The 11,057-nt window shown below is 34.9% G+C and overlaps 3 protein-coding genes across 4 annotated transcripts; all 3 read right to left on the bottom strand.

Moving 5' to 3' along the window:
* Positions 1 to 1,986: 1,986 nt before the first annotated feature.
* On the bottom strand, positions 1,987 to 4,224 carry LOC145732854 (uncharacterized protein C2orf42 homolog). Of its 2 annotated transcripts, none has more exons than XM_081985392.1 (7): positions 4,081 to 4,222; positions 3,290 to 4,019; positions 3,102 to 3,230; positions 2,922 to 3,046; positions 2,517 to 2,759; positions 2,337 to 2,462; positions 1,987 to 2,282 (listed from the first exon to the last, which is right to left on the bottom strand). In XM_081985392.1, the coding sequence occupies exons 2-7, from the start codon at positions 3,981 to 3,983 to the stop codon at positions 2,031 to 2,033; spliced, it is 1,569 nt and encodes a 522-aa protein (XP_081841518.1). In that variant the 5' UTR covers positions 3,984 to 4,019; positions 4,081 to 4,222; the 3' UTR covers positions 1,987 to 2,030. The 2 variants fall into 2 exon arrangements, with proteins under 2 accessions (XP_081841518.1, XP_081841519.1); XM_081985393.1 differs by having other exon boundaries at positions 2,107 to 2,266; positions 4,081 to 4,224.
* A 51-nt stretch (positions 4,225 to 4,275) lies between these two features.
* On the bottom strand, positions 4,276 to 5,156 carry LOC145732876 (copper homeostasis protein cutC homolog). Its single transcript, XM_081985419.1, has one exon. The coding sequence runs from the start codon at positions 5,154 to 5,156 to the stop codon at positions 4,407 to 4,409; it is 750 nt and encodes a 249-aa protein (XP_081841545.1). The 3' UTR covers positions 4,276 to 4,406.
* A 111-nt stretch (positions 5,157 to 5,267) lies between these two features.
* LOC145732838 (cilia- and flagella-associated protein 58-like) lies at positions 5,268 to 11,039 on the bottom strand. The gene is made up of 10 exons (XM_081985368.1): positions 10,778 to 11,039; positions 10,361 to 10,722; positions 10,133 to 10,307; positions 7,705 to 8,019; positions 7,181 to 7,651; positions 6,851 to 7,122; positions 6,545 to 6,792; positions 6,211 to 6,493; positions 5,991 to 6,162; positions 5,268 to 5,558 (listed from the first exon to the last, which is right to left on the bottom strand). Exons 1-10 carry the CDS (start codon positions 10,892 to 10,894, stop codon positions 5,310 to 5,312), a joined length of 2,664 nt encoding a protein of 887 aa, XP_081841494.1. The 5' UTR covers positions 10,895 to 11,039; the 3' UTR covers positions 5,268 to 5,309.
* Between the last annotated feature and the right edge of the window lie 18 nt (positions 11,040 to 11,057).

Genomic DNA, 11,057 nt, shown 5'->3' with positions numbered 1-11,057 from the left:
ACATAATATCGTTTCATTGTAAATTTTTTTTTGAATTATATTCCATATATTATATATGAAGCATCCGATTTTTTGACTTTTATTTTTCCCAAACTAACTAAAAAAAAAGTATAAAACGCAATTTAATTTTCCAATTCAAATCAAGTTGCTATTAATTATTTGGAAAAATTGGATCTTCTACCAGGAGTATAGTAATATTATAACGGGTGTCCAATAATTGTGATGGTCAGGTCGCCTCTGGATGGCAATTGTCACAAAAAGCGTATGTCTTAGATAACCTTGCAAACAATTATTATATGACAGCTGTCATTTCAAACCACAGCCAACTTATCAACGGCCCTACATTCATGATAGAACGAGAGAACCACAGCCAACTAGGATCCTAAAAATAGTTTGTGTACCAAATCTTGTAGTATTTTTTCATGTTATTGGACAGGAAATTTACGAGGATTCCAAAAATAACTTCTTGAAACAGTAATTTTCTCACTTTAAGTGAATTTTTCACAACAAAGAACCAAAGTCGACACGAGGCGTTAAGAAATCGAGGAAGGCCTCCAACTAGTGGGACAGATGATCTAAGAAGAGTCGAGAGTAACTGGTTAAGCGCAGCACAAGATGGAAAATGTTAAGGGAGGCCTACTAGGGAGCAGTGGACAAAATCGGCTGTGTGATGATGATAAAGTGAATTTTTCAGTCAATTTTGCCCCTAACTGTGTTTTTAGCAGTTCAAACTTTGACATCGCTTTTCTCACTGACTGAACCTAAATTTTGTAGCATTTTTCCAGGTTATTGGATAGGAAATTTAATGAGGATTCCAAAAACGTGCTTAAAACTGTCATTTTCTCGCTCCAAGTGCGTTTGACAAGCAATTTTGTCCCTGACTGTCAAACTGTGCTTAAAAGTTGCAAAAATCTAGATCTCTATCTGAAATAGCAGGCCATGAAAACAGAAAATTCGCCGCCGGAGGGAGCCACTTTATTTTTTTCTAAAAAATCCCATGACCTCATGATTACAAAATTATACGCAAGCCACGTGATTTTTCGATCATATCGCGTTTAGATCCGAAAGAAAACACGACTGATTACTAGTTGTCACTATGACATCTATTTTGAATTTAAAATTTGAATATTGTTCACTAAAATACCTAAAAAGTACAGTAAAGTTAAAGTTGCATATTTGTGAGTGGTATGAGAGTGTCAGATTATGAACCAAGAGCAGGCAACTTCTGGCAGGTTTAAGTTTCCTAAGCCCGCAAGAAACCCCGACTAAGCTTATGAAAACCTTGTTGGAAATGATCTAGTTCGTAAACTCTCGCCATGAAAATATTAATCAAGTGCGTATTGTTGATAAATAACTTATTACCTGGGTATACAGTATAAAATAACATGTAGTATTGTGAATTATTGTATTTGCATTGATGGTAAAAGCAGGTTCACTATTATAGTCAGATTTACTATAGTACGCACCTTTTTATCAAAACCTGATATTAACAAATAGAAAAACAATAAAACATTTCACAACTATTGTAGGGTTTCTGTTGTTTAATGTGAAAGCACACCAAACGCCCTCTCGCGGAGAAATTATCGTAATAGCTAGGTCCAATCTGTCAAAACAGTCCCATTGACATGTAAATCTAGATGTATAAGGTTTTTCTATGTTAACAGCATCCAACCAAACTTCTTCCTTCTGTTCATGAGAATTATGACATTTTGACAGTGATCATGTCACGTGACTGTCTAGGCAGTCGCCTAGCTAAATTTTTCTCCAAAAACCATGTGATATGTCTGTGTGACTATATTGTCAAAATTTGCAAGAATTACAGTTTTCGAAACAAGACGTCTCAAAGACATATTATTTGTCATAATTTAAACATGAAAGAGTAAAGAAAATTTGGTACAAGAATTACTTTGTCAGAAAAGTTTTAGGTCATTTATTTTATTACTGATAAACCAGAATCTCTAAAACAATAAATAAAAAATCAAAACAGTCTTTTTAGTCTTTTATTTTGACAATTTTAACCGAAAACAACCTTAAATTCCTTTTCTTCCATATTTGTACTGCACCTTCAACTGTCCAATTTTTGTCGTGGCACAAATATTTGGAAGCCACTCGATTATAAAAGCGTTATTGTAATTATCACTTTCATCTACTGTAGACGGACCGACATTCAAAAAGAATATAAAGGAGAGTTGAAACTGGTTGTTGGTTTCGCTACTTTCGTCGTATTCCACGTATCCCTCGTTTTCTACGTGGACAAACTTCTTGGCTATACGCAATTTGACCTGAAATTTACACAAAAAAAGCAAACAAGCAAGGAAAACAGAAAAAGTGCTTACTTTAGGCGTATCAAAAATTTCCTTCACATGATTTATATTCATAACACTGTAAAACACCGAACCCAATTCGGTACCTTGGCCTTCATACACTTTAGGAATTCTGGATTTAAAACTTTCGAAAAAAATCTATAAAAATATTAATATTACAAAAAATGATTACTTATTGTGGTTGGTAACAACCTCAGGAATGTAAAACACCTGATTGTTGACTATACCACAATTGATAAATTGCATGGTTCTGTTAATGGATTCTGTCACAAAAGCCAACCAATCCAAAAAATGCCAGCTAGAGTCACTTTCCAAAGTGTTAGTTGAAGAAGTGTCATTCAAAATTTTGATTTCTATGGGATAGATTTTTGGCACTATTTTCTTGCAACGCTTTAAAACGTACTTTTTCTTGGTTTCATGAGTGACTGTCCTATCCTAAAACATGATATACAATCAGCTTAATGCAAATATTTTTTCCTTTCTAGTTTCAGAAACAAATTAACTTTTTCAAAACTCAAAGCCTTTCCTGGAAGGAAAAAGAGAAAACAACATAAAAAATAGTTAAAAAAACACAATTGGTTAGCAAACATAAATTACCTTCTTCACTACAATAGGTTTCTTAACTAAATTATTACAAATAATGTTGATTTTATTTTTCTTTTTCAAATCAACCACATCTATTTGCTTTGCAATTTTAGGACTTGAACACCAAATATTTTTTTCTAAAACCCATTTCAATTTCGAATTTTGCCTTTGAAATTAGTGCATTATACTAACCTGGAACCATTTCATTATTAATAAAGTTGTAAAACTCATCAAAGTAGGTAGGATCGCTACAAAGAGCTGCAATACACGCATAATAATGAATACACTTGTATCTAATGCTTGCTGATTTATCACATGGCCCTAAAACAAACCAATAAATTACCCAAAAAAGGGTTACCTACAACTAGAGTTTTATATACCTGAAACAGAAACCAAATAGTCGGTGCAATTACAGTAGTATTTCTCATAAGCCCTGGTTCGTCCTTTAACAAATGTAAAGTGCAAGTAACCTAAAGGCTGTTTAGGTGCTACCTGACATTTCACAGCCATTACATATTTAGAAACTCTTTGCACAAGAGGACTGTCCTTGTCAGAAGCCAAATGAATCAATTTCTCTTTAATTTCATAGGGAATTCTTAGCAAATTCAAGCATTCCTTATTGAAGTTTACTGGTTTTGCTATAACTTCACTCTTCATTGCCAGCTCAATATGTTGACATTTAGCAGTTTCAATGCAGCCCTCTCCCTCCTCGTGGCATTTTAATATCGAGTTGTTAAAGGATCTCTGGCAAGAATCAACAAAACACAGTGCCACCTCTTCATTGCAAAATTGCAAAACTGGTAACTGCACGAATCCGCGACATTCTGGAGTGTGATTTTTAACGTGAACTGAATAGACATGACGCACCGGTCCAGTAACTAGTTTCACAGCATCGAATTCAAACATAGAGTCTTCAGTGGGTTTAAGGGAGGTTCTGCATTGTTTATTCTTGCAAACTAAACCTCTAGTGCCGTTGTAAACGCCACATTTTTTGCATTTTTTTATGCCGCGTCGCGTAGCTTTGCCTAAACCTTGCAGAATTGTTGTTGAAGGTGTAATATTGAAATTATTCATGCTTAGTAATAAAAATTAGAATAACCATCTCAGCAACTGGAGAAGAAATTCAACATAATCTTGGGATATAACCAAAAAAAATGTAAATGAGACTTACCAGCTATGCTTGTGTATTAAAGATTTTCTATTTTTATTAGTTTAGTGTTTAGTATAACACCAGAAAATTCTTTAAAAATAAACTTTTTTAAAGTAAACAAAAAAAATTGGGACAAAAATGTCAAACGTCAATTTAACTGTCATTTACTCTACAGGCGACGTTGCCAATTGCTTCTAAGAAAAAAAAATTGGAGAATCCACTGCATCAACTTTTTATTACATTTATATGACCACATGAAAGCCAGTTCTAATTATTATACATTTTATTACTTAAATAATAATTCACATTAACTGCAAAGACATTTTTGCCACACGAAAAAAATGTTTTTATAACGTTTTTAAAATATTAACAATCTCAGCTACGGTATCCTCATCTGTCGTGTAAATCTGAAAGTTACTTTCTGTTAAACAAACTGCAACTTCATCATTTTGGTATTCCATTTTGGGTTCCTCAATCAATTTCCTAAATGATCCGTGTATTTCTTTAGCTTCAGTGTGTTCCAGAATAGACTTGATGTTTTCCTGATTGACTCCACCTCCAGGCATTAGAATAATTCTATTTCCAGCCTGATCTATTAATTTCTTGATGAGTTTAACTCCCATAGCTGCAGTCTGTTGTTTTCCACTGGTAAGAATCCGCTCAAAGCCCAAATCAATAATTACTTCCACTTCAATCGTGGGTCTTCGTACAAAATCAAATGCCCTGTGGAAGGTTACAGGGAGTGGATAACAAGCTTTAATGATTTCCCTGCAAGTTTTCATGTCCACGTCTCCGTTTTCTGCCAAAGCCCCAAATACGAAACCGTTAGCCCCGTTGCGACGTAGAATTTTCGCATCCTCCTTCATAATTTCAATTTCTTCTGGTTTATATATGAAATTGCCTGGTCTGCTACGCAGCATACAGTACACGGGAACCCTTCTGGGATTCATATTTTGAATTTGAATTAATAAACCGGGGGTGGGTGTTAAACCGCCCTCTATGAGCGAAGAACACAACTCGAGCCGGTCGGCACCGCCGTTAAGCGCGGCAACAGCGGACTCCAAACTGTCAACGCACACTTCCAAAACCTTTGGCATTTTCGGCTAACCTCTATTTTTATTTCCTTTGGCTATGTTTACTCACAATTTTAACTGGAACTTGGGTGTTGTTACGTCAGGGTTTTATGATTAACGAGCACAAAACACTAGTTTATGTATTAGGACACTTTTATTTTATCACTCAGGTTATTTTTATTTGGTAGAAATTTGCTGAACCGACATTCGAAAACCGCCACCGGTGAAACGTACTTCGCTTGCGCTTGCGTTTGATTGCCCGTCTCTTTCTACCGTCGATTCCAGTGCCGTGCGTTTGGCACGGTTTAGTTTCTTTTCTTCTAAATATTTTCGCTTCAAGTCTGCCAGTTCTTCGGTTATTTTTTCAAGATCCAATTTGTACTCGGTTGCTTTTAGTTCAGCCATGTTTAGTTCCGACACCAAACACTAAAAAAAACTCAGCTAAAGTTAAATTTGGCAATTGTCACGTGACACTCCATCGTGTACGATTAGCACGGTCACGTGATTATCGTCTGGGGACAAGATTAATGACGGTTTGCCTAAACAACGTCGTTTAGACTGACGGTGTCATAATCGTAATAATAATTTTTTATTTTATGCATAACAACACATAGTAAATAAAGTAATTAGTTCACGTTACTTGTTTACTATGGCCGCATTGGTTTTCAAGCTCCATGGAGCGAGCAAAGCGTTTTTGACGTCACGATGACGTAATTTGCCAAAAGCATAATTTGTCCAACTGTCAAATTACGTCATCGTGACGTAAAAAACGCTCAATTAAGCCTCAACTGTAATATATGTGTTGAAGTAGATCTGAACAAAATTTAGCTTTTTGAACTAAATTTGTACTATTCTTACTTTGAGTTTATCGCCTCTTAGCTTTAAAGCCCTTTGAGTCTTCACTAATTCCTCTTGCAGTCCTGGTCCTGGCTGTTTTGCCAACACTTTTCGCAAATTCAAATACAGCCGTTCCGCCTCCTTGAGACGTCTTTCTCTCTCAACAGCTTGAGCCGCTTGATTCAACAGTCGCCTACAGAAAAAAGTTCCAACACAAATTTACAAACAGTTGGACTGGTACTTTTGTAAAATATTTATTTTCTGCAGCAGCTCAACCAGATCAGGATCCGATCCTTCCAGTTTTCTCCATCTGTGTATATTTAGTGGATTCTGGACTTCCTGTTCCAAAGCTTTGCACTGGAGTCTGGATTTGGTTAAATCTCTTTCCAGGTGGAATATTTCCTGTCGTAAATCGACCATGTTGTTCATGGATTTGGTCACCAACATTTTTTCTTGACGCAGTCTTTTGACCTCAATTTTTAACAATTTGATGTCCTGCAGTCTTTGATCGTATTGGGTTTCACCTAAAATGATTTAAGTTTAGGGGGACCTTTTGGGACATTTTATAGGAAAACCTCTGGATAAAGTCGATTGTAGAATTTTTATTTTCTCATTTAACAAAGCGATTTCATCGTTCCTCCTAACTAGTTGAGAGCCTAAAACGTCACGTTCGTTCATTAACTGTTCCATGTCTTTGACTTGTGCTCGTATGGTTTTTTCATGTTCCACTATGGTTTGGTGTAAGCGTTTTTCTTCGTCTTTGTGTTCCTTTATTTCTTGTTTTAACTGGCGGATTTGGTCCAATCCTGCCATTACTTCTATTCTAAAAAAAAAAAACATTAAGCAGCACCATAACTAAAGTTTCCACTTAGTAAAAATACTTTAAGTTGTCTTTTTCTTTAGTAATTTTTCTCATAACGTTTTCGTCTTTAATTAGCAGCTTTTCTTTCATGGCAATGTCTTCTTTTAACTGTTCAGTTTGATGAAAAACTATTTTTAACTTCTTCTTTAATTCACCGCCTTCGGCGGTGGCTTCTTGAAGTTGTTTTTGCAACGAGTTCCGATCAGCCCTGACTGCTTCGTATACGTTTTGTTGTTGCCTGATTTGGTTTTCATTTTCTGTTATCTTCTTCTTCAAATCGAAGATATGAGCCTGTAAATTGCTTGCATTTATATAATAGTATGCACTTTGGTTTTGTTTCGCAATAAACCTTTTTCTCACGAATATCATCCATGTTATCTTCAATCGTTTTGGCTAGTTCTAATTGTTCTTCAGCTAATTTGTCTCGTTCCCGTTCTAGCTGGTGAATTTGCTTCTTTTGCTTTCCACTCTCTAAGAAGAACGAGTCTAGCTCTAATTCAAGTTTTTTCTTGCTTTGATCTTGAATTTGTATTAATTTTAGTTGATCACTAGCTACTACTTGTTGTCTTTGTATGGTTTTATTCAGTACGTCTTTTTCTTTGTTCACTGTATCAAGGATACGCTTGTCTTCGTCGGCAAATCGTTTGTAATCGTCGATTTCCTTTTCTAATATAGCGATTCGTTGACGCATGTTGTTTCGGTCCAATTGAAGTTCATCTTTTTCACTGTTTAGTATTAAAATTCGTTTATCTGTTGAGTCTTTAGTTTTGGATATTTTCATGATATCGTTGCGAAGGCGATTGTTTTCGTCTTCTCGAGTCTGGAATTGAATCTCTTTTAAAATTGTTATTTAGAGGAGTTGTGGTGTTTAACCTTAATTTCAACGAGCCGTTCTTGGTATACTTTTTTTGATTTGTCCAGCTCGTACAGGGTGTTATTGTAGTCGTCTTGAAGCTTGGCCAGTTTAGTGATATTAGCTTCGTTTTCTTTTAGAAGTTTATCAAAATTGATTTTTTGTTCTCGCGCTTCATTTTCCAGTTTTGTGGTTTTCCTTACATGCTCGTTTATTAAGCCGGTAAGGTTGTTAATAGTGATATCCTTATCTTCCATGTGCAGTTTGGCTTCCATTAAATCAGACTCTAATTTTTCTTTGGCTTTTTTTACTCTCATTATTTCCGACGCTTGATCCTGTTAAAATCAGCAGACTTAAAAGTACAAGAGCCAGTTTTAAGTGTCAATAATTCACCATTTGATAGCCAATCAAAAAATAAGTTGACTTGCATTGTGTCATTTTTCTGAAAAACGTTTCCTAAGGAAGATACAGACCTCCAAATTTGTACTGAATAGTCTAAAAACTTTTTTACTACTAGGAATGGTCTTATGATTCGCTTTCTCAGACTGCCATCCTGGTTGAGTGTCTGAAACTGGCATTCAAGAACTAAAAAAAGTCCGGAAATCAAGACAAAGATTGTATTGTGCATGAAACTCATTTTTTACTACTAAAAATAATATAAAAGTTGACTTTTAATGCTTGAACTGACTTTACTAGGACTAAAGAGAGTCCAAAAGTATATTTTCAAGACTTTAATTGGTGTACAACCGAATTTTCTGGACTGGACAACAAGTCTAAAAGTAAATTAAATTTTCGGACATTTTATTTGTAAAAATTAGTTCTCAAGACTATTATTGTAGCATTTGGTACCAAAATTGTTTACTTTTATTACTGAAGAAACTTGACTTTTGGAAATAGTCTTAAACTCGATTTTTCATTCTTAAAAAGCACTAAAAACAGTCTGAATTTCTTAGAGATGCTACAATTTATTGCACCTATGAGTGTAGAAGTCAATTTAATAGTGAAGAAGCTTGAAATAACATTTTCAAGACTATGGTCAGTGGACACACTGGCCTTTAGGCCTGATAAGTCAAAAACTTTGTAAAGATAGTCTTGAAACTCGATTTGGGGCACTGAAAACAGCCTTAAAACACTAAAAACAGTCTAGTTTATTAAGAATTACCCGAATTTTTAGCACTGAGGTGTCTAGAAGTAGATTTAATAGTGACAAAGCTTCGAATGCCGTTTTAAGTCTATGAAGAATGTAAAAATTGTTTTTTAAGTTTGCTATGTCAATAACTTGGTGAAGATAGTCTTGAAACTCGATTTTCCAAGCTGAAAGCAGTTTTGAAGCACTAAAAATAGTCCAGAATTCGAAGAAAATGAAAAGCAAAGTAAAAAGCACGAAAAGTTCGTTTTCAAAACAATTTTCATGAATCTAATTTAATGTCCTGCATCTAAAACTATTTTCAAGACTAAAATATTGAAATTTGTCTTCAAATTATGAAAACTTACTTCAAATGCAAATTTTAAGCTTCTGAGTCACTTTTCATTAATTCAGTTACATTTTGGGGTCCAAGTCAATTTTTAAGGTTTAAATGTATGAATTTGTAGTAACAAATTCTTGAAAAAGTAGTTTTTATGTCTACAAGTCAATTTTCAGTATTAAAGTCTCTCGATTTGCATGAAAAGTCAATTTTCAAAACTAAAGTCTTTCAGTTTGTCTGAAAACTATGAAAACAATAATATTTTTTAAACTTCTTAAGTGAATTTTCCGTTTCCAAGACAATTTTTAAGTTGGGTTGGGTTAGTTTTGGGTCTTTGACCGTAATAAAGTGCTTGTTCCAAATTTGATCAATATTGCTCCAACGGTCTGACAGTTATGACAAAAAAAAAAAACGATTTTTTAAACAGAAATTTAAAGGACTGTATTTTCCTTAGGAAGCACTTTTCAGGAAAATGTTATAATGGATGTCAACTTAATTTTTAATGGGCCTATCCCACACATATCATAAATTTGTGTTTTAATGACTAGAATCGAAAGAATAGGGTTAAAAAACTAATTTTTCATATTCTTGAAGAAAAAATTATGGTCGTAAATGTTTCTACATTAGTTTGAATTTATCCATTAAATTTAAAAGATCTGTTTTGGCGCGCATGTGACGTACGTAATTCTGGGCGATTTTATTGGCTGTTGCACGCCATCTGTTTCACTTTTTGTCGTTGATTGGTTGATAGTGTAGTACGTCACCGGCGGCGGGCGTTTTAAACATGAGATTAATGTAGTTTTTATCATCATTTTTTTTTCTATTTAGACTTAATATTTTTGAAAACAAAAAAATACGGATATAATATTTTCAATCCGTCTTTGTAGTTATGAAATAAAAAAAAATTGTGGGACAGGCCCATTGGCTATGGATTGGTGAATTATTGACATTTAAAACTGTACTACCCTGTATACTAACTTACTTCTAATTGGCCAGCAATTTCATTTATTTTTAGATCAGCTTCAGAGTTCTTCTTTTCCAGCTCCTCTTGGTAACCCATTGCGTTGTTGAGTTTTGTCGCGAGTTGCGTCACTTCGTTTAGTAACTTGTCACGTTCTCGTTCTAATCCATCTTTGTGTTTGCTTACTTCTCCTACCCTGAAATTACAGCAACTGTGTACATTCAGCCCTTTCAATGTTGCGCAACGTACTCGTCGGTATCCTGACTCATTTTGTTCTTGAACTCGATTTCGGCGTTCAAACTTTCAACTTGCGCTCTTAAATTGTCAATAATTTCTTGAGCCAGTTGCTCTCTAGCGTGGGCGCTGTCTGCCAGTTTCCAAGCTTTTTCAATTTCCTCTTTCAGCGTGTCTATCGTCGTTTTGTCTTCGTCTGCCAGTTTGACTGCGACGTCCAACTGGGATTTCTTGGCACTCAGTTCGGCTTCGTATTCAGCGTTGGTTTTCTCAGCCTCTTTTTGCTTGGTGTACGCTTGGAAGAAAGCTTCAAACAGTTGGTTAAAGTCGTCAGCGAATCGTGCAGCTTCTGCATTTTGTTCAATTTCAGACACAACCTACACAATAAGTTGTTAAATAATTTAAATATCCAAGAAAGAGCAGGAATACTACCTTATTGTAGTTCTTTTCGATAATGGCAAACGCATGTTCTGGGTTATTTGGATCGAGGGCCTCTTCCTGGCCTGAGTCACCCTCATTTTCGTGGTCGCTAAAATCACTTTCTTCCATGGTTTGAAAACTATTAACTACGTCAGTTTGGCACTGCAACTCAAATTCGTGTTATATGTCAATTTTTATGAAATTTTCCAGGTGTATTGATCAAACGATTGTAACACATTAGGTGTTTTGTGGCTTGGCAACATAAATTTGAAATAAAGCAACAGTAGTACAT

Source organism: Ips typographus, linkage group LG8 (assembly GCF_016097725.1).
Source record: "Ips typographus isolate SLU linkage group LG8, UJ_Ityp_2.0, whole genome shotgun sequence".
Lineage (NCBI taxonomy): Eukaryota > Metazoa > Arthropoda > Insecta > Coleoptera > Curculionidae > Ips > Ips typographus.
This window is presented reverse-complemented; position numbering and strand designations above follow the sequence as displayed.